Source organism: Onychomys torridus, chromosome 10, assembly GCF_903995425.1.
Source record: "Onychomys torridus chromosome 10, mOncTor1.1, whole genome shotgun sequence".
Classification (NCBI taxonomy): domain Eukaryota; kingdom Metazoa; phylum Chordata; class Mammalia; order Rodentia; family Cricetidae; genus Onychomys; species Onychomys torridus.
Genome location: NC_050452.1, coordinates 45986454 through 46014294, shown reverse-complemented (window position 1 = coordinate 46014294; position 27841 = coordinate 45986454). Strand labels below are relative to the sequence as shown.

General features: G+C 45.5%; 1 protein-coding gene across 4 annotated transcripts in view; it reads left to right on the top strand.

Annotated features, from left to right (window-relative positions):
- The window catches only part of Tbc1d1 (TBC1 domain family member 1), a 204012-nt gene that overhangs the window by 4184 nt on the left and 171987 nt on the right, over positions 1 to 27841 (top strand). For all 4 annotated transcript variants that reach the window (XM_036200570.1, XM_036200567.1, XM_036200568.1 and 1 more), the window contains exon 2: positions 10408 to 10916. In XM_036200570.1, coding sequence (XP_036056463.1) covers positions 10500 to 10916 — 417 coding nt within the window. In that variant the 5' untranslated portion in view covers positions 10408 to 10499. The remainder of the gene's footprint in view (positions 1 to 10407; positions 10917 to 27841) is intronic.

The following is a 27841-nucleotide window of genomic DNA, read 5'->3' as shown; positions in this document are numbered from 1 at the left end:
CAGGCTACTCTGTCTCCAAGCCCTAAAACCAAACAACCCCCACCAGAAGATAACAAACTCATTCAACTTGAGCAAATCATTATTCATTGCTTAGCAGCGTGGCACACACCTGTAATTCCATATATAAAAGCTGAGGCAGGAGGATGGAGAGTTGGAAGTCAACCTAGTTAATTAAACAGGATTCTGTCTTAAAATGAAAAGAAAAGGGGGCTGGGGATATATAGTTCAGTGTTGGAGTGTTTGCCTAGTGTGGATGAGGCCCTGGGTTCAGTTCTTAGTACAAAAGATAAAAACATAATAACAAAACAAGTATCATATATAATAAATGAATCTTTACTTCCAAAGTAAGAGCATGCTTATGGGCTTGTCAGAATTTATGGACTTACACATGTAGAGTGCTTAAGACACACCTGTTTATCAATTAAAATTTCTGCTATTATTACTATGTTTGTTTATTTTATATTTTAACTCTACCAATTAAGTTTGAATTTCAAAAGCCATGGGAAATTTAGGTAGAACCCCCCCCCCCAAGCTGCCCCAATGAGACAGATGCTTGAGGAGTAACCATACTGTTAAGAGTGAGGAGGACAGGAGTTTGTGCATAAGCCAGGCCCAGATTCAAATCTTGCCTTCCCCATGTGTGAGTGAGAGAACCCGTCTGTGAAATGGGAGGATAAAGTGGGCCCTTCTACATTGTGGGAGTACAGAAGGACACCTGCCAAGTCCAAGAAGACGAGAACCCCAGAGCCAAAAGATGCAGGTTCAAATCCTGGTTCTGCGCTTACCATTTGACCTTAGGCCAGTGTCCTCATGGGAGAGAGGCACTGTTCTCTCTCACTTGTCTGTGGCTGTTGTGACTGAAGTCCATTAATAGACACGCAGCCCCATCTGTGTTGACTGTTGTTACTACTCAAAGCAGCTACACAGGGGGGAAGGGTTTCATAACCTCCCGCCCAGGGCCACCTAGGACTCCCATCCTCCAGCTCTTTATCCTGTAGAGCAAAATATGAGAATCCAAGAGGTGGCATCGACTCGCTACGGGACTAGCTTGAATCAGCTCTGAGTTCTTTAAGAAGCCATTCCACAGTGCCATCAAATTAGAGAGGCACACCCCAGCACTGAGCATCCAAGATGATGAAAAGGTTGAGACCATTGGTTTCCGGAACTCCGTGTCCACTGCTGCCACGGATCGCCTTTCTCCGATCACTGCCCTGGCTGGAGGAGGAAGATGGGACTAGCTGTGTTTTCTAAGCCGTGTGAGACAAGGTTGCCATGGAATTCTCCTCAGACCCACTTGATTGAAGCTTTGATTCATAGGAAGAGAGTAGCCCCCCTGGGAACAATCTGCTTCTTCTGACGTCTCCCATTGGCTAATTGGCGTTGGCTGTTTCCTAACCTGCTTTGTCACTGGCTGCCCCTTTCTCTCTGTCTTGATCTTTTTAGTGTCACTATAACTAAAATACCCGAGGCTAGAAGCTTTTATATTTTTTTTTTTTCAAGACCTGGTCTTAGTGTGTAGCCCTGGCTGTCCTGGGACTTACTATGTAAATCAGACTGGCCTTGAACTCACAGAGATCCACCTGCCTCTGCCTCTCAAGTGCTAAGATTAAAGGCATGCACCATCATACCCCATTGGCTGGATTCTTTTTTAAAGGGGAGACAAAAAGCCTATTTGGCTTGCAATTCTGGGGAGGAAAGCCCCAATGCCCTAGGTGCTGGTTACTTTTTGTCAACTTGACACAAACTAAGAGTCACCGAGAAGAGGGGTCTTAGTTCAGGAACTGCCCCCCCCTCCCCCCCCCCCCCCCCCCCCCCCCCCGCCGCCGCCGCCCCCGTCAGATTGGCCTGCGGGCATGTGGGGCATGTTCTTATTGATGTGGGAGGGCCCAGCCCTCTGTGGGTGGGGCTGCCCCTGGGCAGGTGGTTCTGTGTTCCGCAGCAAAGCAAGCTGAGCAGGCCGTGGAGTGCAGGCCACTAAGCAGTATTCCTCCGTGGTCTTTGATTCAGTTCCTGCCCCCAAGTTCCCATCTTTAAGCTCTTGCCCTGGCTTCCCTCAGTGATGGACTGTGATGTTGAAGTGTAAGCCAAATAAACCTTCCTCCTCTTAAGTTGCTTTTGGTCAGTGTTTTGTCATAGCAACAGAAACCAAACTAGGGCGATGCCCAGGAACAGACACACTGTGGTAAGAGCACCCTGACCACTGTGATACAACATGGTGGATAGCGTCACAAGGCAAGGAAGGGTATGTGTGTGAGTTAGAGGTTATAGGCGAAGAGGGATGGGACTGACTCCTTTGTAACAATCCCATTTTGTGAGAACTAATATATTCTTGCAGAAATAACCCACCACACCAGAGGAATATTGCTCTCTCCATGAGAGCGCCCATGATTCAATCCCCTGCTACCAGACCCTACCTCTTAAAGGCCCTACATCCCTTTTGAATACTGTCACATTGCATGCCAGGCTTCCAGAACATGACCCTAGGGCACTCACTCAACCCATATCGCGCCCCAGTGCCCTTCTGACAGCATTTGAGCAGGTTAGAGCTGAAACTGCCTAGGCTAGCTATTGGAGAAGTTATTCCACCCTCTGTGGTCTCGTGGGATGGGATGATAAGGAGCTAGGAAGAGAGAGGGTTCCCCCTACCCAGCCTGTGAACCTCTGCCCGGCTTCTCTCGTTCTTAGCCTTCATGCGCTCCCCACCCACCTCCACGTTTTTTTGTTCTTAAATTGAAGATGGAAGCAGCTTTGTAGCCTCACACAATGTGGGGGACATTTGGTATTCTGCATTATGGAAATCGCATTCACCAGATTTTAGAAACAGAAGAAACTCGGAGATGATCTTACTTTATTCTCCTATATAAGAATAAACTTGAGCTTTGGAGAAGTCAAGTCGCTTGCTTTTTCAAAATCTCACCCTTGAAAGTGTTCCCATGGGGAAACTGAGGTCCTTTCCAGCTTGTGAATGGGCGTCAGGGACTTGGACTGTCCCAAATCTGTCACTAAATTTAGACAAGCCGCTTCTCCAGAACTAGTCACTTTGTTTCATTTATGAGGGGAATTTCTAAATGGCTTAAAAGGGACCTGGCTCCTTTTAAAGTTTCATGATGCTAAGTGCATGCTTGCAGGGGTAGTGGATCTCTAGGGAAGGAAAGCGAGTTCTTGTGTTTGGGTCACTGCTGTGTTTAAAGGTCATCCTAGAGGGTCAGGCTTGTATACATGTGGCTTTACTAACAAGAGCCTAGGCAGAACCCCACTGGAATAACAGGGCATGATTTTTACTGCTTGGGTACAAGACAGAAAAGACCTCAAAATAGGCGGTTCTCATTGGAGTCTAAAATGCAAAACGTTCTCTCCTGGAAATGATGTGACTTGGGATAGCTCTGAAAACAGTGCAGTGATTTGCTAATATGGAAGATTTCATTTATAATAATTTCATTTTAATATTTCATGATACATTTGACTGAAAAATATGATTATTTACCTAGTCTAAGTTACCCCGAATCTCATTGCGTTAGTTACATTTCTTGTGGCTTTGACAAAATACCAAACAGAAACAGTTGAAGGGGGGAAGAGTTCATTCTGGATCATGATTTCCAGAAATACCGGCATGGGTCAGCCTGTGCTGCTGGGATTGATGGGAGGCGAGGGGCCGGCCTGTGCTGCTGGGATTGATGGGAGGAGAGGGGCCGGCCTGTGCTGCTGGGATTGATGGGAGGAGAGGGGCCGGCCTGTGCTGCTGGGATTGATGGGAGGAGAGGGGCCAGCCTGTGCTGCTGGAAGTGTGGTGAGGCTGCTAATATCTTTGGCAGAGCCAGGTAGTTGTGGCACACGCCTTTAATCCCAGCACTCCGGAGGCAGAGGCAGGTGGATCTCTGTGAGTTTGAGGCCAGCCTGGGCTACAGAGTGAGATCCAGGAAAGGTGCAAAGCTACACAGAGAAACCCTGTCTCGAAAAACCAAGAACCACCCCCCTCTCTCTTTCTCTATCTATCTATCTATCTATCTATCTATCTATCTATCTTTGGCGGATTGGCAAGAAGAGAGCATGGCCTGAAACCAGACGTGGATCTAGCTTTAGTGCCCTTTCCACAGCAGCCATCCCGCTTCTGCTAGCTAGGCCACACATCCCAAAGGTCACACAACCTCCAAAAACAGCATCCTCCTGCTGGGGACCAAGTGCTCAGAACAGGAGCCCCTGGGTGTTGTGGAATATTGTTTTAAGGTGTGTTACATTTGTTTATGCTGGGGAACATTTGTTTAATGATGCAAAGATGTGTTGTGTTCTTTTATGTTATATTTGTTTAACTCTGTGAAGCTGTGTTAATGGGCCTGTCTGAAACATCTGATTGGTCTAATAAAGAGCTGAACGGCCAATAGTGAGGCAGGAGAAAGGATAGGCGGGGCTGGCAGGCAGAGAGAATATATAAAGGGAAAAAAAGAAGAATCAGGGAGCAAAAGAAGCAGCAAGAGAACAAGGAGAGGAGGACACAAGGGCCATCCATGCAACCACCCAGCCAGCCATGCAACCACCCTGCCACCCAGCCAGCCACGGAGTAAAAATGAAAGTAAAATATTCAGAAGTAAGAAAAGGAAAACACCCAGAAGCAAAAAGTAGACAGGATAATTTAAGGAAAGCTGGCTAGAAACAAGCCAAGCTAAGGCCAGGCATTTATAAATAATAATACGCCTCTGTGGATGATTTATCTGGGACCTGGGTAGCAGGCCCCCAGAGAGCGAAGAGCCAAAAGAAATAAAGAGGGAAAAAATACACTTGGGCCAGTTCACATCTAAACCAGAGCAGTCATGCTAGAATAATCTGAATTACTCAGAAACAATGATGTCTAATGTTGCGCGTCATTTGGTTTGATTCTTTTCCTCAGCATTATAAGGCAGCCTGCCTGCTTTTACAGACACACTAGAGTGCCCCACCGCAGGCTGGAGAGTGAAACTCTTGAAGCCTTCAAATCCTTATGCCAACAAGATGGCAGTACTAATTCCATGACTGACCACCAAGGGATTGAAATGACAAGAGAGCAGAGAGCGATTTGGTCACACCTGTTGCCACCTGATTTATAAGTGCGTTACCTAAAATAATTGATAGGTCTCAGGTCGGTCCTTTGTGCTAATTCTGGAGTTTGGTTAAACATGTCTTGGGATTAGCAGCTGTCAACGGTTAGAACTTAAAGCAGGTTCAGTTACAGGATGTCAAGCCAGGCTTCTAATGCCACTTCACCCATGAAGGGGGAGGGAATATTATTATTGGGTTATATGAACTTCAAGGCTTTCGTCACCACAAGTGGCGGTACACTAGCGGAAGTGGCTGTACACTGGAGGAAGAGGGAGACTCCCATTTTCTCTTAAAGCATACTCAAGAACTAAATCATGTATTGCTTGGGGAGCTAGACAGATGGCTTAGAGGTTAAGAGCACTGGCTGCTCTTCCAGAGGTTCATTCCCAGGCACCACAATGTGTGGTTCACAACCATCTGTACTGAGATCTGGTGCCTTCTTCTGGTGTGCGGGCATACATGCAGGCAGAACACTGTATACATAATAAATAAATCTTAATAATGATGTATTGCTTTACTGTTGAATGTTTCAGTGTTTAAAATGAAAAGAAAGGCCAGGCATGGTGGTGCGTGCCTTTAATCCCAGCACTCGGGAGGCAGAGCCAGGGGGATCTCTGTGAGTTCGAGGCCAGCCTGGTCTCCAAAGCGAGTTCCAGGACAGGCACAAAGCTACACAGAGAAACCCTGTCTCGAAAAACCAAAAAAACAAAACAAAACAAAAAAACAACAAACAACAAAAAACAACAACAACAACAACCAAACAAACCCAACAGTTAAATAAACAAATAACTAAAAGAAAAAGAAAAAAAGTCAACACAAAACATTGTGCTGGAGCTTGGGAGGTCCCTCAGTTAGGAAGGCACCTTTAAGAAGATTAGAGTTCCGTTCCCAGCTTCCACATTGGGTGGCTCACAACCGCCTGTCACTCTAGAGAGATCTGATGCCTGTGGTCTCCTAGGGCCTCTGCATTCACGTGCACATACCCACACACATACACACAGTTAAAACTAATAAAAATGAATCTTAAAAAGTAGCTCTAAGCTATGTTCAGATTCTAAAATTTTACTTTCAGAATATATGCATGTATATGTATATATAATGGGCAAACAGAATAAAGAACAGACTTCATTCCTATCTTAGAAAAGGTTTAAACTTTGAATACTGATTTTTCTAACCCCAAACCTTAATAGTTTATGAAGCTTGCAATCTGTTGAAGAGTGCCCATTCAGACTCTTAAAATAAACGTGACAACGAAGACGAGGCTCGCAGTGCAGTCACGGAAGGGCATGGCATGCTGCCGGTGCCTCTGACTTACCTAGGAGTAAAGAGGCCATGGTTGCACACACAGTGATTTAATATTTCGGCTGGACTCAAAGGACGAGCATGGGGCTCATCGAGAGATGAGCATTTCTACACATCTCGTGAGCAGGGTCATGCCTTTATTCTGAACTACACTCCCCATCACGTTTCTGCTTACACAGCTATAGTGGAGAGAAATAGTGACTTCCTCTGGTGCCAGGTGGATTCGTTCCTCCCCAGAGTGCAGTCAGCTTCCCTCAGCCTGGATTCTTTTGCTGCATCCTGCCTGTGGAAGACGGGAAACTGGCATCGGTGCTGACTCCGATCATTGTTGTTGGTCCTTTACCTCCCATGCGAGAATCTCGTTTCTCCTCTCAGCAGCTTAACTGTGTCAGCTTTGAGTAAGGAAAACTCTCTGGCCCCTCACGGTCAGTGCATAGTCTGATGGTGGAAGGAGGGGCTCGGGACCGCATGCGCTGTGGCAGCAGGCCACGAGAAACCACATCTGAGATGGGGACTGTGACTGGTTCTCTGTCTTAAAAGCCAAACGGTGTAGTGGACATTAGGGGGAATATAAGGGTGAGGATTCCAAGAGAGTGTTCGTGTGTAGAGCTCATGGTGTGTGATGACTGGTAGATTCTGGAGGGAGAGTTCTCTAGGGGTGGAAAGGTCAGCTGTATTTATATGGTAGAGTCAGGACCGATGGGATGAGGGAGGCATCCCAGTGGCCTGGCCAGTGCTGTCATGTGCATCCACGTGGCAAAAGCTTGGTCCTTAGGAAGCCGCCACTGGGACAGAATGGAACCTTTAAGAGGTGGGCCTTCCGGGAAGTCTTCAAGTCGTTTAAGACTGTGCCCTGGAAGAAGGAGGGACCCCAGGCCCTTCTTCAACCTCTCTTTTGTGTGTGTGAATTAAGTGGTGTAGCTGTACCACACCTTCCTACCACAGTGTCCTCTCACCTGAAAGCAACAACACAGCCCATCAGAACAGGAAGGACTACAGTCGGAGACACCCAAGCAAACCCTTTCTTTCTAAGTGGATTGTCTCAGGCGTCTGCTCTAGGAATGGAAAGCGGCGAACAACACAGAATGAACAGTGATGCTGTTTGCTGCGATGCAGGAGGAGAAGTTTTGAGAAGGAGAGAGATGAGACTGAATGCAGGCTGAGGAGCTTCTCAGCGGAGACGATACAGAAATGTGAATGGCTCATCTGGAACTCAGAAAGGAGATTGTCTGGGAGAAAAATACTTGGGAGTTACTAGTGTATGTGATCGTCTCATTTGGGAGGGGGGCGTACTAGTCAAGAGACAAGATGGGCTTCAGGGCCAGAAGCAAACTCTTCCGTGTCACTTTGTGACCAGCTCTTCAAGGACTTGGTCTCCTGGTTCATAAGTCTCCTCTAGACAACACATGTAGAGTGGGTCGTGTTCACAGTAATATGAGTGTTTGACTGTATTTGTTGGCACTAAAAGATAATAGTGACCTATTAGTTGTAGTATTAAGGCCAACTCCACGTAGTTAAAAGGGAGGTTTATTTTGTGGGGTAACTTACAAATGAAGGGATAGGTTACAGGGTCCGGGAAAGGTGTGGTGCATTCAGGCGGTGTTCTCTGGAGAACTCTGCTCGGTCTACTTCCAGTGTCCAGATCCAGGAACCAAGAGAGCCAGGACATCCGGATCTTGGGTCTTAAGGGCTCCTGTCTCGCCCAGCCTTGTAGGCGTGACAGTTACTGAAGCCTCCATGGGAGTAGTACTTCCAGGTCAAAGCTGGAACAGCTACCCCCTGCAGTGACCAAAGAAAAAGCAGGTGGAATAAGGGGAGGGAATGGGGCCAAACAGAAGTTGGGAGGGCTTTCAAATAACCTGAAAACAAGCACCTGGCAGGTAAGATAGGAGTCAGCAGGGTCTCAAGAAGGGAAGTATGCAAAGGCTGGGGAGATGGGACAGGTAAGCCATGCAAGTGTGAGGACCAGAGTTACGGTTAGCAGAACCCTCAGACATGCTGGCTGGGACTACAGCCTAGGGAGGCAGAGATGGGGCATCCTCAGAGCAAGCTGGCTGTGGAAACGTAGCAGGAAGCTCTGGGCTTGATTGAGAGGCCTGCCTAAATGAGTGAGCTGGAACAGGGCTGGGGGGATGATTCCCAACCTCAACCTCTGTCCTCCGTGTACACTTCTACCCACCTACGTCCCCCGACACATGCAAACATGTGTGGACACGTACATATGATAATTCAAAAAGAAAAGGAAGAAGGGAGGTGTGGCCTGCCTGGAAAATCCAAAGGTGTGAGGCAGTGGACGGGCCACTTTGCTGTCTTGGGATTTCACAAGCTGGAAGACCCGGGTGGCTTTACCGCCTGTCACTTCAGTGACTCTGCAGTGCAGATGAGCTCTCCCAAGCAGAAATGGATGGGCAACAGGGAGAGAGAGAGGCAGCAAGAGGGAGAAGTCTGGGAGAAATTTGTGTGTGAAGAATAAAAAGGAAGATGTGGGGCTGAGGGAGGTTCAAAGCCCAGGACAGATAGATATCCTTCTCTGCCCTCATCAGCCTCCTTTTTAGGGTAGGAGATGATTCTCTCATTCTTTGGGATGCCCTCGAGGCCCTACTCTGTGTCAGACCTGGTGTCAGCAAAGAAGACAGGTCCAGTCCCTCCCCTCATGGAGTTTCTCCTTGTCTCAGTTATCTAGAGGGAGGCGTGGAGGCTGGAGGCTGGATGGGGTGGAGGTGAGTAGAGTTTGAGATGCTATTGGGGCAGCTGAGCTTGCACAAAAGTGTTTTGTCATCCTCCCGGATGACCTTCAAGATACAGCAAAGGTTCCAGGCGGTGGTGGCGCACACCTTTAATCCCAGCACTCTGGAGGCAGAAGCAGGCGGATCTCTCTGTGCATTCGAAGCCAGCCTGGTCTACAGAGCGAGTTCCAGGACAGCCAGGGCTACACAGAGAAATGTTGGTTTGGTTCCAAGCACCTCCATGGAGGCTCACAACCATTTGTAACTCCAGTTTCAGGGGATCCAGTGCCCGCTTCTGACCTCCTTGGGCACCAGGCAGTCAACATGGTACATATACATGCATGCAGGCAGAACAATCATACTAAAAACAAACAAAAACTTCTAGTGCTGCTACAAAAAATATAGTTGAGTGAAATAAGATTTGACTATGCCCTGGGGCTGTAGCTTAGTAGTAGGAGAAGCCTAGAATGAGTGAGATTCCGGGTTTTGTTTAAAAAGTGAATTTGATGGTATCATAGGTGATTAGGTCAACTGTCTGAAATGGGTCTGGTTGAGTAAACTATGAAAAGAAATGGGTTGATTTATATTTTTTTTCCCTCACAATATGCCTTTGAGGGAGGTGGGGGGATTACTTCTTTTGAATTGTATTATCTTAGAGAAATGCCCTGAAATAATTTTTAAGTAATCCAACAGAATGTGGAGCTGTCAGAGTTGTCTCATTTTCTCTAGTGCTCGTGTGTGTGTGTGTGTGTGTGTGTGTGTGTGTGTGTGTGTGTGTGTGTTTGTACACACACACATCTATATTACATTGGATTGATTCATTTTATGTTATGTGTGGATATTTTGCTTGCATGTCTATCTGTGCACCATGCTGTATGCTTAGTACTCACAAAGGTCAGGAAAAGACATCAGATCCCCTAGAACTGGAATTACAGATGGCTGTACACCCACATGTGGATGCTGGGAACTGAACCCCCATCTTCTGCAAGTTCTCCTAACCTTGAGCCATCTCTCCAACCCCCCCCCCCCCCCCTGCTTCCCCCCCCCCCCCCTTTTTCTGACACTCCGAGGCTCCTATTCTCCGACAGATTCCCAGTAGGGTCTGTGTGTCCCACAGTGAGTGTAACAGTTTCATCATTTCTAGGTTTTATGTGTAATACAATTTCGGGAAATCTCATTCTAGGTAGAGTTTATTTGAACAGATGCCCATTTCTCCTTACATTTAAGTATCGGACTGTTAAATGCTGGGGTAATAACTCTGCAAGTAGCTATTGCTGTGACTTGATGAAGTTCTGTTTTTCTCCCCCAGGATTCTGCTTTCAGAAGCATGGGAAATAGACCACTCCATTTAAACTAGGAAAACAGGATCACGATTTCCTGGCTCTCCAGACCTTTCCCAGGATGGACGCAATCACGTTCACAGCAAGGAAGCATCCGTTCCCTAATGAGGTCTCCGTGGACTTCGGCTTGCAGCTGGTGGGCTCCTTACCCGTGCATTCTCTCACCACTATGCCCATGCTTCCGTGGGTGGTGGCCGAGGTACGAAGACTCAGCGGCCAGTGCTCCAAAAAGGAGCCTGGGATCAAGCAAGTCCGGCTGTGGGTTTCGCCCTCTGGACTGAGATGTGAACCTGACCTGAAGAAAAGCCAACAGTGGGACCCACTAATCTGTTCCAGCATCTTCGAGTGCAAACCTCAGCATGCTCACAAACTGATTCACAACAGTCAAGACCCAAGTTACTTTGCCTGTCTCATTAAGGAGGATGCTGCCCCCAGGCAGAGCCTCTGCTATGTGTTTAAAGCAGACGATCAAACTAAAGTAAGTTGAGGTGGGGATTGGAACATAAGGCAAGGGTGGCTGCTGGGATGATGCTGGGATCCGGATGTTTGTTTTGAGTATAGTATAATGAGAAGACGCTGCCATTGTACAGTTTGACAGAATTTGGGATTTATGGGGAGTTTATAGTGTTTGTTGAAGGTTGTTTAAATACATATTTAAAATGATGAGCTTCGGGACTCGCGTTGTTTATGGCGTGGTTTTTGAATCTCCAGTGCCTTTTGAGTTACAGTGTGCATGTGAGCCATGGGTGATGGGTTCAAGTCAAAGAAACCATGGCTCGGTGTTCGGTGGTCCCCCAGACTGCGTTTCCTGTAAGTGGCCAGTGAAGGCCAGGCTATTCCATTGCAAACTGTGTTATGAGGAGCAAAGTTCTAGGTCACATTCTTTGATGCCATTAAGAAAAATATAGTTATTTATCAACCATATGAAATACTTTTAGCCAGTTTCCCAAGGCAAGAGATAACCTTTACTCTTACAAAGGTTGTTGATAAGAACAGGAGCAGTGAATCTAAGTTTTGATACTATCAGGGTTCTTTTGTCTTTTTTTCTTTTTGCCAACTTCCGGTCAGTCTGATCACCCTGGTATTATGATGTGTCTGAGCGGAATGTATGAGGTGTGGCCAAAACTCTGCTGTTTGCCTGGCTGTCTCTGTTACCAACATTCTTCCTAGTTCTCAGCAGGACTTCCTTCGAGTCGCTTGTCCGTTTCATGAATGTCCGTGCACTTCAAATGAAAATCTATAAAGCCACTCTCTCAGCTGGACTCATGGGGGGAAATGTAGTTGTTTTTGTTTGTTTGGTTTGTTTGGTTTTATGAGACAAGGTTTCTCTGTGTAGCTTTGTGCCTTTCCTGGAACTCATTCTGTGTAGCCCAGGCTGGCCTTGAACTTGGAGATCTGTCTGCCTCTACCTCCCGATTGCTGGGATTAAAGGCATGTGCTGTGGATATCGCTCTGTGTAAATAAAGTTCTGATTGGCCAGTGGCCAGGCAGGAAGTATAGGCAGGACAAGAGAGAAGAGAATTCTGGGAAGTAGAAGGCTGGGGAGAGACACCACCAGCGGCCGCCATGAAAAGCAACATGTAAAGACACTGGTAAGCCACAAGCCATGTGGCAAAGTATAGACTAACAGAAATGGGTTAATTTAAGATAGAAGAAGTAGATAACAAGCAGCCTGCCACGGCCATACAGTTTGTAAACAATGTAAGTTTCTGTGTGCTTTCTTGGTTGGGTCTGAGTGACTGTGGGACTGGCGGGTAAGAGAGATTTGTCCTGACTGGGCCAGGCAGGAAAACTCCAACTACAGGCATGTGCCACCACTGCCCAGCTTCTTTTCTTGTTTTAAAGGCAGGTTTCACGGAGCTCAAGCTGGTCTCAAACTCAAACCCTCTATGTGGCTGAGGTTGATCTTGAACTGCTCATCTTTCTGCTTCCTCCTTCCACGTGCTGGGGTTACAGGAATGCTCCCTCACGATCAGCTGTGTTGTGCTCATAATTTCAAGTTTAAAATGTGAATAGGAATGACAACATTCTCTACTGCTTCCTACTTGGTCCTTTTGCATACTCCCCGGGGTGTAAAAATATCATTTGGAAATTAACGTTCTTGTTGCCAAGTGTAACTTGGCCCTCCATAGCTCGAGGGTCCATGTCAGCGGGTTCAGCTAACAGCAGATAGAAATTATTTGCCAAAAAAAAAAAAAAAAAAATTGAATTCATGCCGAACATGTACAAACACACTTTCCCTTGTCCTTACTCTCTGGACAGTGGAGTGTGGCAATTCACAGAGCACTGACATTGTGTCAGGTATTATGGGCAATCTAGAGGTTATTTGAGGGATTTAGGAGTTTGTAGTTTGCAAACTGACATCTGTATAAGAGATGAGAGCATCTGCGGGGGCTGGTGTCTGTGGGATCCTGGAGCAACTTTCCCGAAAATGTCGAGGGACAGCAGCGGATTTGTGGACACTCACTTGTGTTTGTCCCTTTAGCTCACTGGTTCAGTGGTTGCCACTCTGGCCTGGGTCTCAGAGGTCATTAGCAGAAGCAAGGGGGCTGGCGGATGTGTCAGGAGGGATTAGGTTGAGCGGTGCATGTCAAGAGCGTGAAGAACAGGCAGAAAGAAGGCTAACACGTGCCCTGAGTGGAGGGAAGAGGTTTTTTTTTTTTTTTGAAGTAAAGCTGATGTGTGGAGCTAAAAGCCACCATCCTACTCAAGTGCCTGAGTACTATAAATCATGTAGTGTTAACCACGCCTGCATCTCAGATATGTTCCACAGATTCATACTTGAAAGTTCAGAGAGACTCGCTTCTGGATTCCAATCCTGTCTCTGTTACATAGAAATGAGTGACCTTAGGCAACCAAGTGTGCTTGCTTGTCTGTAGAATGGGGATGATTGTGGTAACCATCTCATGCAGTTGCTGGGAGGTTTAGGTGAGATAGACTGGGACCCAAAACTGAGTATGCTGCTTGAGGTTATAAGCAGTTACCTAGCAGACATACATACCTGGCTTCCATAACTAGCACTGCCAATAAAAGAAAGAAAATATAATAATAAGTAATAAGCATTATGGCCATGAGAAGTAATCAAGAGAGCTTTAACTTTGTATTTATTTATTTATTCATTTTGTGTGCTTGTGATGGGGGAGGTGTACATGCCATGGAGTGTGTGTGGAGGTGAGAGGAAATCTTTTAGTCATAGCCTCTCTTTTTACCTGTGGGTCCTGGGGATCGAATTCAGGTCACCAGGCTTGGCCACAGGCCCCTTTACCCACTGAGCCATGTCACTGGCCTCTGTACTCAAGAAGGTTTTATGGAAGCGGATGAAGTGGTGATGTCCTTCCACGGGTTTGGTGAAAAGAGAGTAGGTGTATGGAGATGGCGTCTCCAGCTCTCAGGTGATCTTGTCATCCTTGACCAAGATTTTGTTAACTCTTACAAAACTCCATGAATAAACCTAAGGGTTCCTGTTCTTTGGGAAGATCTCAGGATGAAGGGGAGAGGGTTAAACAGCTGTCTTTCAGGGTGGGTTTTGCACAGAACATTGTCCAGCACCTCACAGTTTTGACTCTTTCCTGGGATCATCCCTAGCCGTCTGTGAACAAGCTCTGGCCAGTCGTTTGGACACCTGACAGAAGCGAGCGATTTACAGCAAAATTCTGTATCCCAGGCTTTCAGTCTTGCTCCAAGTAGAGAATGAGTCTTTCTCTATGTTCTAAAGAAGCCGTCTTTGAAATATAAATTCGTTCTTAAGATCTTTTTGGCTCCGTGCAGTTTTTACCAACATGAATTGTCATCCAAGTACAAATTGCTGCCGTCCTGCTCATTTTATTTGAGAGGGTTGTTTGCAACACAGCTGCTTAAGTCAGGCATTTTGTTCTTGTCAGAAATAGAAGAGTAAATGACAGCGGCCCTGATTTTAACTGACATATCTATTATGCTCTTGAGACACCTTGGCAAGATGTCTCCTAACAGGATTATCTGTTGTAGGAGTGTGCAGACCGGCACTGGCATTTTTCTTGACTGTTCTGTAGCGTTTGCTCAGTGAAAGAATTCTCCAGACTAAGGCTTCTTCTAAGCAGATGAGGTCAGCCCTGATTGTGCCTGCCAAAGCAAACATGCCATCGCTGCCATGGGCATAGGCACAGGACTCCTGCTCAATAGGAAATCCTTTTATCAGTATCTGAGTTAATCTGCTGCAGACTATCTAAGGAGACTAGGCAGTCTACCTGCCTCTACAGACTGATTTTACAGATACACTGTGATATGTAGCCCTTCCCTTGGGTGTCCCATAGAACATTCTGGAATCACTTCACAGAGGAAAGTTTCCATGACCAAATGCATTAGGATAGCATCTGAAATGTTTTTGCTTGAGGGCCAAGGTTCCCTTTTAAAAAATTATCCAGCGTGTCAGGTATAGTGGTGCACACCCTTAATCCAGCACTCGGGAGGCAGAGGCAGGTGGATCTCTGTGAGTTCAAGGACACATGGTCTACAGAGTGAGTTCCAGGACAGCCAGAGAAATCCTGTCTCTACAAAACAAAATGAAAGTTACCAAGTATCCTAAAGAGTATTAGTTTATATGATTCATGTCTATCAACACTTGCTCTATTAGAAAGTAAAACTGAGACATTGTAAAGATGCTGACTTTAAAATTTATTTAGGTATAAAGGCAATGAACTCCTGACACATTAATATAAGGAACGTTTTCATGAATTGTAACTCTATTTTCTGAAAAGTATTTAGCAGTAATAGTGGCCTAGCTTTATCTTTTCAGATCTCTGTAACACCTGGGTTAGTAGAAGGAGGTAGGTTCCTCCTAGCTGCCTCTCCATTCAATCTTTTGTGGTATGTCATGTTTATTGAGTAGCTGAAGAAAGCCTGACTTCAGACAGGTAATTAAAAGAATTGAGAAGCTGTGGTGACTTTTCTTACTGCTGCTGCTACTCAGCAAATGTTGCTTTCTTAAGTTTTGGCTGCAGTGAGAAGTCTGAATCACACAAGGCATTCTGCACATGGTTTTGTATTAAAAGCCACTGAAAGCCACTGTTTTCTTAATCTGTGCTTTAATGAATATTTTACTTTTTTAAACAATCAATTTAAGATTTATTTTATTTATTATGTATACAGAAGAGGGCGCCAGATCTCATTACAGATGGTTGTGAGCCACCATGTGGTTGCTGGGAATTGAACCCAGGGCCTCTGGAAGAGCTGTCAGTGCTCTTAACTTCTGAGCCATCTCTCCAGCCCTTTAATGAATATTTTAAGCATGATCCTGCACCATCATGCACTGATTAGTTAGAAACTATCGTCTCTCTGAGTATGAGAGTGTATACATGTATGTCTCTCTGTGAATATGTGCAGTTGTCCATGGAGGCCAGAAGAGGGTATTGGATCTCCTGGAGTTACAGATGAGGGTGAGCCACCTGATGTAGGCGTTGGAAACCAAAATTCAGGTCCTCTGGCAGAGCAGTAGGTGCTCTTCACCTCTGAGCATCTCTCCAGCCTCGAGATACATTTTTGTTATTTCTATTCATATGTGTCTGTGTGCCTGTGAGAGTGAATGCCACATGTATGTGGATACCTGCAGAAGCCAGAAGAGGGCATCCGCTCCCTCAGAGATGGAGTTACAGATGGTTGTGAGCTGCCTCCCTCCTGGGTGCAGGGAACTGAACTCAGGTCCTCAGGAAGAGCAGCAAGTGCTCTTAAGCACTGAGTGGTCCCTCCACCACCACAGTGGGAATATTTTTTTTCCTAAGTGCCAAATGTTTTTACTTTATCTCATTGGAACACAGCTCTTCAAATATCGTTTCTGGCCCTGGTCTTCTGGATTTATTGTCCAGTTGAGCACAGCATAGGTGTTTAACTGTGATGGGGCAGGTGTCACTGGTGTGTGGGGATGTTCCTAGGCTGCCCCGTTCCAGCCTTTGTAGCCAGATAGTCTCTCTGGTCCTTCCCGGTCCCTCCCGGCCCCATGTTTCCGCTCAGCCCAGTGGTCCCGCAGCCGCTTACAAAATAATCACTCAGAGGCTTAATATTATTTACAAGCTGTATAGCTTATGGCAAGCTTCTTGCTAGCTAGCTCTTTCATCTTAAATTAACCCGTTCCTAGTCATCTAAATTTTGCAACGTGGCCGTGGCATTACCAGTCTGTTGACATCTTGCTTCTCCTTGGGCGGTGGCTCGGCATCTCTCCCTCCTCTTCTTTCTATCTGCTTGGATTTCCCACCTGCCTGGTAAGCTGCCTTGCCATAGGCCAATGCAGCTTTATCTATCAACCAGTCAGAGTGACACACATTCACAGTGTACAGAGAGACATCCCACAGCAAGCCTTGCCAGGAAACTCTGGTCATTGCAGCCTCGTACCACCTTTTTTCCCAAAGAGGAAGTATTCCTTTTCTGTTGCTAAAAGAGATGCTAAATTTGGGGAGCTGATGTGGGCCGGGGTGGGGTGAGGGCCAGAAGGATGAAGCTGGGGTAACCGTGGGGGAGAAGCATGTCCAGAAGTGTGCTTGGAGAAGGTAACCTGATTAAATGGTGCTGTGGAAGATGTGTTTGCATACTTCTTCTAGCCTGTGAGAAAAAATGTTTGCCTAGTCTATGGCAGCTAAACTGTAGTTCTTTTCAAATGTCTTATTTATTACTTTCTGTAACTGTAAATGCTTTACTTTCTATGTACATGATACAGTGTGATGTGTAGGGCAACCTCACGGAGTTTGTTCTCTCCACCTTTATGTGGGTTCTAGGGATTGAACTCAGGTTCTTTACCCACTGAACCATCTTCCTGGCCCTAACCCATAAACTACACTGCTTGGAGGTGACACAAATCTCAAAGTAAACTGTGTAAGCTCCCTTATAGTAATTTTGTTTCTGTAATCATCTTAAAAGCAATACGTTTCTTTTTGAAATCTCTAGTAAAAAACAAAGACACTGTCTCCTTGCTTGAGACTCTGTAATACCATCATCTTTCTCAGGAGCCCCACGAGACTGACAGCATCCACTCCCACCCCCCCCCCCGTTCCTCCCACCCCTGCTCACGCGCGCGCGCACACACACACACACACACACACACACACACACACACACACACCAACAGGGTTCCCTTGCTTGAAATGAGAGGGTGGTCCGAAACTGGTTTTGGCAACTAGCCTGACTGATCCTTTAATCTCCCTGTGTTACCATTTTTCTTGTTGTTCCTTGGGTTCATGGTTTCAGCCAAGGTTAATGGTAGGGAAGGCATGGTGCATCGAGTGTACAGCAACTGGTCTCATTGGGTCCCCAGTAAAGAGCAGAGAGAGGAATGATAGTGTCTTCCCGGTTACTCAGTAACCTGTTTATTTTCAGTCCCGGATCCTAGCCCATGGGTTGGTACTGCCCACAACCCGGGAGGGACTTTCTGCCTCAGTTAAACTGGAAACTCCATAGGTATTTTCATAGGTAACTGGTTCGATGTGTTTCCATGGAGATTCTGAATGCGGATAAGCCAACAATGGAGCTTAACCATTAACCCCCCCCCCCATATGAAAGCCAAGGTTCTTTTGGCTGCTACATTACTTAAAAAGCATTTAAAGTTGTTTACTTCTGCCCAAAACTTTACGTTTTGCCAAGGATCAACTTATATTAAAATTTCACCATCTGGGCCAGGTGTGGTGGTGCACACCTTTGTCAGATCTCTGTGAGTTTGAGGCCAGCCTGGCCTATATAGCAAGTTCCAGGTCAGTCAGGCAGATATAGTGAAACCCTGTCTCAAGACAAACAATCAAATTTGCCATCTGTTTGAAATTTTAAGGTAGCAATTTATCATTCACACCGTGATTTTCAGGACTTTCAATAGAGTCTGGCCACCAGTGGGCCTCTTGTGTGGCCGTTCTGTTTGCCAGCTCGTCACTGCCTTTGCCAGGGTGAAGATGGGGGATGGCCACACTGAGCATTGTGTCCCCAAGTCCAGTGACTCTGAAGAACACGGCACAGGTGTTCAGAGATTCTTAGCTATCCTTCCCACGACGGGGGTTGTAACTATGGCAGAATTTCATTTGTGTGTCTGATTTTGCTGCCCAGGAAAGGGTTCTGAGGAGGTTTTGTTGGGTGTGTTCTGAAGCCTTTTCTCTCTCCACACCAACTCATTCTCCGAAATTTCCTCTGGGGTGGCTTGGCAGCTCTGACGTACTGTGCAGTTGCGGGAAAAGCGTAGTGTCCACGTCAGCTGAAAATTAGTTGACCGACTGTCAGCCAGACAGAAGTCGGCTGCCAGGTGCAGGGGTTGGCAAGGATCCTTCTTATCTATAAAAAGAATGTCCCAGACTTGATGAACTCTGAAGTATTTGTTGGAAGGTTTCTGTTCATGACACTGGACTGATTACATAATTTATTTTTTGACTTTGAAAAATGAGTCTGAGGGCTTCAGAAGCTTTGGGAGAGATGCTTGGACATTTTTTTTTTCAAAGTCGTTTTCTTCTTCAACACATGCCATTGCATTTTTAGTCAAGGCTTTGAGTTTGGTAATTGTTTATGAAAGTAAATCCATTCCTAAGATTAGATTTTACAAGGATGTTGAACCTAAAGTTAACTGGTATCGTAAAAGGATTTATTTATAGTTTAGTTCGCTCACTCTTCTCCAGCACAGCAACCATGTGGCTACCGAACTGTGTGGCCGTTCTGGAATGAGATGCCAGTCAGTGGAAGCATGGCGGATACTGAGGCACAGCTTGAGAAACAGAACGCACGAGATCTCAATAAGACTGTGTTGGGTCCGTGCTGAAAATAACGTTTTGCATATACAGGGTTAGATTACACGGACCAAAATCAAATGTCCTTGGTTTTTGTTTTTTTTTTATTTACCATTTTCACATCTTTTACCAGACAATTTAAAAATGCATTCGTACCTTACAGCCTCTCTCCACTGGTTCGCATTGAATTAGACCCGTAACCTGACAAGTATTTCTGGAAATAACCTCTTCATTCATCACAGGAGACCACAAGCCCCCTTCTTTGATGCTTTGATTTGCTAATGATAGGGTGCTAGTGACCTCTGTAAAGGTCACATCTCAAAGCTATGACCTGTTCTTAAGTCTAGAAATGTGTCGGACTGTTATTTTAGGAAATGCATGACCTAAAATTACTAGGAATACATGGGAACCATCTTATTTGATTTGTGGCTCCTTGTTTATCTGTCTACTCACCTGCCTAAGCTCCAAAAGACGGAGGTCCTTGCTTGTTTTGTTTATCACCAGACTTTGGTACCCAGAGCAGGATCTGATGCAAAGAAAGGCTTTTGTGGATGAAGAGAGGACAGCTGAGAACTGAGGGGACAATCAGTGTGTTAGCTCAGTAAGGTCAGCCAGAGAGGGGATTCAGTCCGGGCTGCCTTGCCTTTCTCAGACTCTTGAGGGTTTGAATGTATTCCTTATTCTGTCTGTCTGTCTGTTTGTCTCTCCCTCTCTCCCTCCCTCTCTCCGTGCGTGTGCGTGTGCGTGTGCGTGTGTGTGTGTGTGTGTGTGTATGCACACGCGTGTGCGTGTGTGCAATTACAGAAGTATTTTTTAAAAAACTTAGCACCTGCTGTTTTTTCCGAGGATTTGGGTTTGATGCCCAGCAAGCACCCTCATAGCAGCTCACAACCACCTATAACTCTAGTTTCAGGGGAATCTAACGCCCTCTTCTGGCCTCATTGGGTACCAGGCATGCACATGGTGCAGGGCATACATGTAGGCAAAACACTAATATATGTAAACTTTTTATAAAAATTAGTTAAAAATAAGTTAAAAGTAAAAGTTTATTGTTAAGCCAGATATGGTGGCACACAGCCTATAATCCCAGTACTGAGAAGGCAGAGGCAGGCAAATCTTTTCCATTTGAGGCCAGTCTGATCTACATAGTGTGTTCCAGGCTGGCCAGGGTTAAAACAAAACAAACAAACAAAAAAGCTTCCCTGGGGTTGGGGATTTAGCTCAGTGGTAGAGCGCTTGCCTAGCAAGCCCAAGGCCCTGGGTTCGGTCCTCAGCTCCGGCAAAAAAAAAAAAAAAAAAAAAAAAAAAGCTTCCCTTTATTCTCATCTCCTAGAGAAACCAACATTAAAACATTGGTGTATATTGTTATAGAGATATGCTCCTATCAATAAAATCAGATTTTTTTTTTTTTTTTTTTGAGCTGAGGATCGAACCCAGAGCCTTGCGCTTGTTAGGCAAGTGCTCTACCACTGAGTTAAATCCCCAACCCTAAATCAGATCTTCCTATGGTTATAGAGAGGCATTTAAATAGTGTCTGGGTGTTTGCTCACATGTATATCTGTGTATCACTTGGGTGCCTGGTGGCAAGAGAGGCCAGAAGTGGGCATCATATCCCCTGGAATTGGAGTTACAGATGGTTGTGAGCCGCCATGTGGTCACTGGGAATTGAACCTGGGTCCTCTGGAAGAGCAGCCAGTGCTCTTAACCACTGAGCCATCTCTCAAGCACCCCCATCTTTTTATTCTTTCTCATCACCCCCCTCCCCCTCCACACAGCAATTGCCCCTTGTATGCAGCAGGAGAAGAGTCTGAAGTGAACGTCTACTTAGATGGGGGGACACCATTTTTGGCTTAGCTCTGGTCGGCCATTTGGTTGTGAAAAGTGGGGGTGGGGTGGGGGAGTGACCAGCATGAGCTGAAGATGACGCCTACGTTTCTTAGCCAAAGAAAGAAACAAAAGTTTGGAGGAAGCCAGACTTCCTCAGTAGGCAGGCCGAGGCAGGGGTGAAGCCTGCCTTTGCTGGCCATGTAGTAGAATCGACTCACCTTCTAACCAGAGATTTTGCTGTCTGGGCATTAGGCTGCCCTCATCTGTATGTCCAGTGGACTATCTAGTTTCTCCCAGGGGCTCCGTCTATGGGTAGCCCCAAACGTTTACAATAGTTGACCACATACAGTGAGACATCTGGGTACTATTTATGGAATGGCAGAGAATTAAGAAGCCTCAGAGAAGGAGCAGGGAGAGGCAGTCTGGGCTGGGGCAGGGAACTGGACTTCCAGGAAGCCCTGGCGAGTTTTCATGATTGCTGGGCCTCTTCTTCAGAGCGGGGATTCTGATCCAACATTTAAAATCTCTCAAGTGGGAAGATAACCTCGGCTGCAACTTGGCCTTGATGATAAGCTAGCCAAACCCTACTCACCGATCATCTGTGCTTGCCCCGTCCTTCGTCTCTGTGATGTTTCTCTTGCATCTAGCCAAACCCCTACTCACCGATCATCTGTGCTTGCCCCATTCTTTGTCTCTGTGCTGTTTGCATCCGCTTTACAACCGGCTCAAAGCAGATGTAACAAGCTAACACAGATTCACAGACGCATGCTCCTCCCCCTTGGAAGGAAGCAAGGTGGAAGGTAATCCCCTTAACAGCGGGCATGGCTCAGAACCACTTTCTGTGCTACCTCCCTGATGTTAACTTTCAAACCAGAGATTGCATTTTAATTATGATGGCATGCTTTGATGGGAGTCAAAACTTTAAAGAAACAACAACTGGAGACAGATTGTACATGCAAGAGAATAAATGTCACATCCGAGTGATTTTCATCCCACGAGCATCATTTATACCAGTTGGATTTCTCAACTCCGCTCTTGCCTTTCTCCTTCCTGCAAGTTCCGGATTGCCTCAGACCTTCCGTGACGAATGAGGTGTCAGTCACTGACTTTTACAATGAAGGGAAGAAAAGAAAAAGCAGTGTTTTCTGTCAACAAGCTGCAGCTTGCACGTGCACCTCATAAAGAAGATGAAATTAGGTCCGATAAGATTTCTGAGTTTTCTTCGGCTTTTATGTTGTAAGTCAATGTCCTCATGGTGTGTTTTGGGCGTTTTCTTCACGAGGCTCGCCTCAACACTTTTGATCAGTCTCTAAACTGAGTGTATAAATGTACACGTCATCTACCAATCATCAGTGATGCTGTTTTTCTTATTATAGACAACATATACTGTTTTTTTTTTAATTGATGCAATGTTCCTGGCAAATTATACACTTTATAAAATGTTAGCATGGTTCAATGTAAATTGCCAAGAATTGTTAGATACCGTTTCCCTTGTGGCTTTATACAAGCACGTACCTAATACCCCTCCCTGCCTTTTCAAACTAGAAATAGAGGAATGAAAAAGTACAAAAGGAAAAAAAGTAGTCCAAAGAATTTTAGAATTTTAACTTTCTAATTACATTGGGAGTTTCCATGTGTTTATCGCCGGGGAAGGAACAACTACTTGTAGTTAAGATTCCTGAGTGCGGACTTCTCAGCAGAACTAATGTAAATCAGAATCTTCAGGGTCACTTGTTTAAGTACATGTGTAGAGACACAGATCAAGTAGTTAGACAGTACAGGCATCTCCTCTTCTGTCGCCGCTAAGTGACTGTACGACATAAGTAGTTTTTAACCACAGACACAGTGTTTTTACTTAGCTTCTCTCCTGCTTGTGAGGCTTGGTTGTTTATTAAATCAAGCACGGGGTGAACTCTGGGTGCCAGGCAGAGTGTGCTAGGCCCAACCAAGAGCTCTTGCCCTTAAAAGAACTTTCATCTTGGGGGCCCCCTCACCCCGAGACCGAGGTTTGAGTTTGAGATTCGTCACAGGCAGTTGGTTACATTTCAGCAGGTGAGGGGTGGTGGGGTCGAGCTGTGTGCAGGACCCTGGGTGAGCTCTCCTCTAGCTGAAAGTTCTCATCTCGAAGCTCTCAGGCTCGAGCTGAGTCCTTGAAGAGTTAATCGACTCGGAGGGGCAACTAGGCATAAAGCTGTGGTTCGTGAAGGAGAAAGGAGAATCAACAGGCTGGGGGGAGGTAGGTAGGTATGGTGTGTACACTGTACTCACGCTGTGAGAGAGGTTGACAGTGCCCCGGGACAAAGGGAAAACAGCATAGTGCAGGAGCTAGATTGTAGATGTAATTCTGAACGGTGTTTTACAGAGCCAAATGCAGAGTTAAAAGCCCAGAGATCGAGCAGCAGCCAAGAGCTGAGACCAAGACCGCCTTCTTACGCCTCGCTGACGTCCTTCCCCTCAGAAAGAGCCCTTCTTCCTGTGTCCTGTCTTTTTATTGACTTTCTGTTCTGCCTTCTCATTGGTTCAAAACCCAACCACATGACTTCTTCGTCACTGCCTGTCTGTATAGATCTCCAGGTCTCTATGGTTGGCATTGAGATTAAAGGCATGTGTCTCCAAACTGGCTGTGTCCTTGAACACACAGAGATTCTGCTTGTCATGTGATCAGGATTGAGGGCATGTGGTACCACTGCTCGACTTCTGCTAAAAGACTTGCTCTTAGCTCTGACCCCCAGGCAACTTTATTTACTAACATATAAATAAATTCACATTTCAGCACAAATAAAATATCACCATACTTGACAGGGAAAGGGGAGTCCAAAACAGAGAATCCAGGAGGACATAGCAGGGGTTTTAAGAATAGAGAAAAGACCGCAGTGTCAAGAACAGAAATGATGAGCCAGTGACATGGATGAAAAGGTAAAGGTGCTTGTCCTCAAGCCTGACAACCAGAGTTTGATCCCAGAGAGCCACATGGTGTAAGGAAAAAGCTGATTCCCTCAAGCTGTCCTCCGACCTCTATCTACCTCCATATCCATATCCACCATAGTATGTGCTCTCCACCCTCCAAGTAAATGTAATAATAATTTTTAAGAGATTAAACATGATAGCAGCTGACAAATGCCTTGGGTAATGTTGTCCACTGTAATTTCAGGACTCAGGGGGGCTGAGGCAGAAGAGTTTCAGGAATAAATGGCAAGACCCTGGAAAGAGAGATGGAGGAAGGGAAGGATAGAGAGATAGAAAGATATGATATAACCACAAGGGTCACCTTACCTTGGTGGTGTGGTTGTCACTGATGACCTTTGACAGTAAGACAAAAGACATTGACTCTAAAAGTACCCCACCCACCTCTGACGTGTTACAGGATTCAGTCCAGGTACTGTTGGTTTATATCTTTCTGTCTGGAGGGTGTTCATCCTGGAGAAGGAGCCAGATGGTACCCAGGGATGATGCTTCTCATTATTCATCATCCTTAGGAGAAGATGCTCCATAATCTGTCTGCGTCAGCTGTAACTACGTAGAAAGAATGTGTGTGGTTTGGAAAGAAGATGCCATGTGAGGAGGTATGCAGGAAGACCTCTCTATGGAGGACCAATAGTAAACATTTAAAAGCTAACACTAGAGGCAAAAGGACACTTAGATGACCCTGGGCAAGACCCACGACAAGAGTCTCTCCCTTCATACCTCCATGGGTACTCTGCTTTTGTTTGCTGTAATCTGCTTGCCGTGGCTCTTCCTTGACATATTAGCATGGCTGCCAACAAGTCTTCAGAACCTCCTGTGAATGAGACAGGCACATTCTTCTAGGTGGAGCCTGGCAGATGGAGTCCCTTTGCCACCTGCTTCCTTGGCTGGTCCTCTTCGTTTATTGAACAACACACAATATTCTATTTCTTTTTGAGGCTTGCTCTGCTTTGGGCAAGTGGGTGCTATAGATCTTCTAGACATACGATGATCATCCCTACTGCTGAGTCTTGGTAATGTGGACCTTAGTGTAACACAGATGTGCTGAGTTTCTTACCATCCGAGCCTAGTCTCTACAGCAAGCTACCTTTGAACACCATCGACACATCATCATCAACTCTGTAACAGAAATGAGAACTTTCAACAGCCTTCTAATCTTCTGCAATAACTATTGCAAGTAGCTTTCTAGATATACTATTTGATGATACTCTTAGCAGCTATTTAAATTAATATAAGATGTTAATAGGGGCAAGAAAAAAAATGAGCTAAGCTAGCTCTTTCAAAACTGCAAGCCCATTTAAAAGTATCTCAGGTCTTGATTTTAGTATTTCTTTTTTTCATTTGAAGGTAAAGCTTTCCCTTTTAGCCAAAATCTATCAGTCAGGCAGTCTGTCTGTCATCTGTCTATGTATTATGTATGTACGTATGTATATACATATCTATCTATCTATCTATCTATCTATCATCTATCTGTAGGTCTACCTATCTACCTACCTACCAACCAACCAATCTCACAGTATTTGTGCTTGAACTTATAAGGACTGTATTTCCCTTTCCTTTAAGCTGTTTTTAAGCAGTCTTTTCTATCTATTGCTTTTGTGTTTTAAGATGAAGTCTCACTATCCCGGCTGGCTGTAATTATGATATGCAGTCACGATGACCTTGAACTTCTGATCTGCCCACCTCGACCTCCCCAGAGCTGGGATTATGGATGTGTACCACCTGTTCTGGCTTATCCAGGCATTCTACTGGTCAAACCACACCCCAGCCTTGTTGGTTGTTTTCCAGCTCCTGTTTTCTTTGGAGCCTAGCTCTACGGTTCCTACAGGAGGCATCCCAGACTTTTGTTTAGCCGTGATGTTTTTGTAAAAGCAAAAAAAAAAAAAAGCCCATTCCTTTGTTTTAGACACAGTAAATGAATTTTTCATGTTAGAAACAAATCATTATGCCATTATGCAAATTAAATGTAATTTTGTGGAAATGCATAGCACAGAGTGAAGCTGAGCTGCTGGGATACAAACCTTTATGCTTTCATCTGGCAGATGTACTCTCACAATATTGTTAGATCAAAATCCAGGTCATCCTTTCCTCTCACTATGGCGATCATCAACATGCATGCAGCCACATACTAGCTTAAGGACCAGGGAGAAAGTACTGGCCTCTCTATGACTCAGTTTCCCCAATTGTAAAATGGGAGTAAAGCCAGGTCTAGTATCTTAGATTGCCAAAAAAAAAAAAAAAAAAAAAAAAAAGAACTAAATGAGTTGGTATGTATATAGTACTTAAATTGGGCTTGTGTTAGTAAGACATGAAAATTAATATCATTATCTCTGGAAGTCCAGTAGAATTGGGATACACATTTAATCATGTAATATTGCTCTGTTTGTGTGTGTGCGTGTGTGTGTGTGTGTGTGTGTGTGTGTGTGTGTGTGTGTGTGTATGTATGTATGTATGCATGCATGCTTGTGACTGTGCGGGTCCATACATCTGTGCACATGCATACAGAGATGCGAACAAGATAGCAGGCATCTTCCGTTCTTATTCTCCACTCTGTCTCTTTAAGACAGGGTTGCTTGCTGTACTAGGAGCTCAGTGAGGTTGGCTGCCTAGGCAGCTCTTGGGATCCTCCTGTCTCTGCTCCCCAGTTCTGGGGTTACAGACATGCAGCTATGCCAACTTTTTTGGGTAGAGGCTACGGATTCAGACTCAGACCCTCAGGCTTGCAGAGCAAGTGTTCTTACCACTGTGCCTCCTCCCCAGCTCCCTGTTTCACTTTGTCTATCAGATTGGCCCCAAACCTGCAATCCCCTGCCTCTGCCACCTTAGAGATGGAGTTGTAAGTGTGCACCACCATGCCCAGCTCTTTTTTGTTTAGTTGTTTGGTTTTGTTTTTTTGAGACAGGGTGTAGATGTAGCAGTCTTATTAAATAAGAAACACAGAGCCAAATGCAGAGTTAAAAGCCCAAGAGGTCAGAGCAATAGCTAAGAGCAGAGACTAAAACCCTTTCTTACCCATCCCTGCTGCTGTTGTTCTTCCCCTCAGAAAGAGACCTACTTCCTGTGTCCTGTCTTTTTATTGACTTTCTGTTCTGCCTTCTCATTGGTTGTAAACCCAACCACATGACCTCCTCATCACTGCCTGTCTATACAGACCTCCAGGTCTTCTATGGTTGGTATTGAGATGAAAGGCATGTGTCTCCATGCTGGCTGTATCCTTGAACACAGAGAGCTCTGCCTGTCATGTGATCTGGATTAAAGGTGCACACACCACCACCATCCAGCTTCTGCTATGGCTTGCTCTTAGCTCTGACCCCCAGGCAACTTTATTTATTAACATACAAATAAAATCACATTTCAGCACAAGTAAAATATCCCATAACAGGGTTTTTCTTTGTAGCCCTGGCTGTCCTGAACTTGCTCTGTAGGTGCTGGGATTAAAGGTGTGCGCCACCATGTCCAACTCTTAGGATTGCTTTTTTTTTTTTTTTTTTTTAAATGTTTCCAGGAAGTCAGTTGTGATGACATCCAACAGTGATTCAAACAGACTGTAGCATTTTGTTTTGTAAACTTTTGATAAATGAGTTACCCTAGCTGCTTTGCCTCGTGGCCTGACAAGGTTTGTGATCAAAGTCCATGCAGTGAGTAGGACAGGCTATTTTCCTTTCCCTTGTGACTGTTGAGTCTCTTTCTATTGGTTTCACAGTCCCTGTGGCAAGGTCCTGGCTCTGTTTTGAATCTTGGGCAGCCCGCCTGGATCTCACTTTGTCTTGCTCACTGCAGTGAAACCACCAGCCCTCCAAGTGGGTACATGTCTGAAAATTTGGATCACCACTCTGAGGCCTGTCTGCACACAATAAACAGCCACCCTGGGCCAATTTTCTTCAGGGCTCTT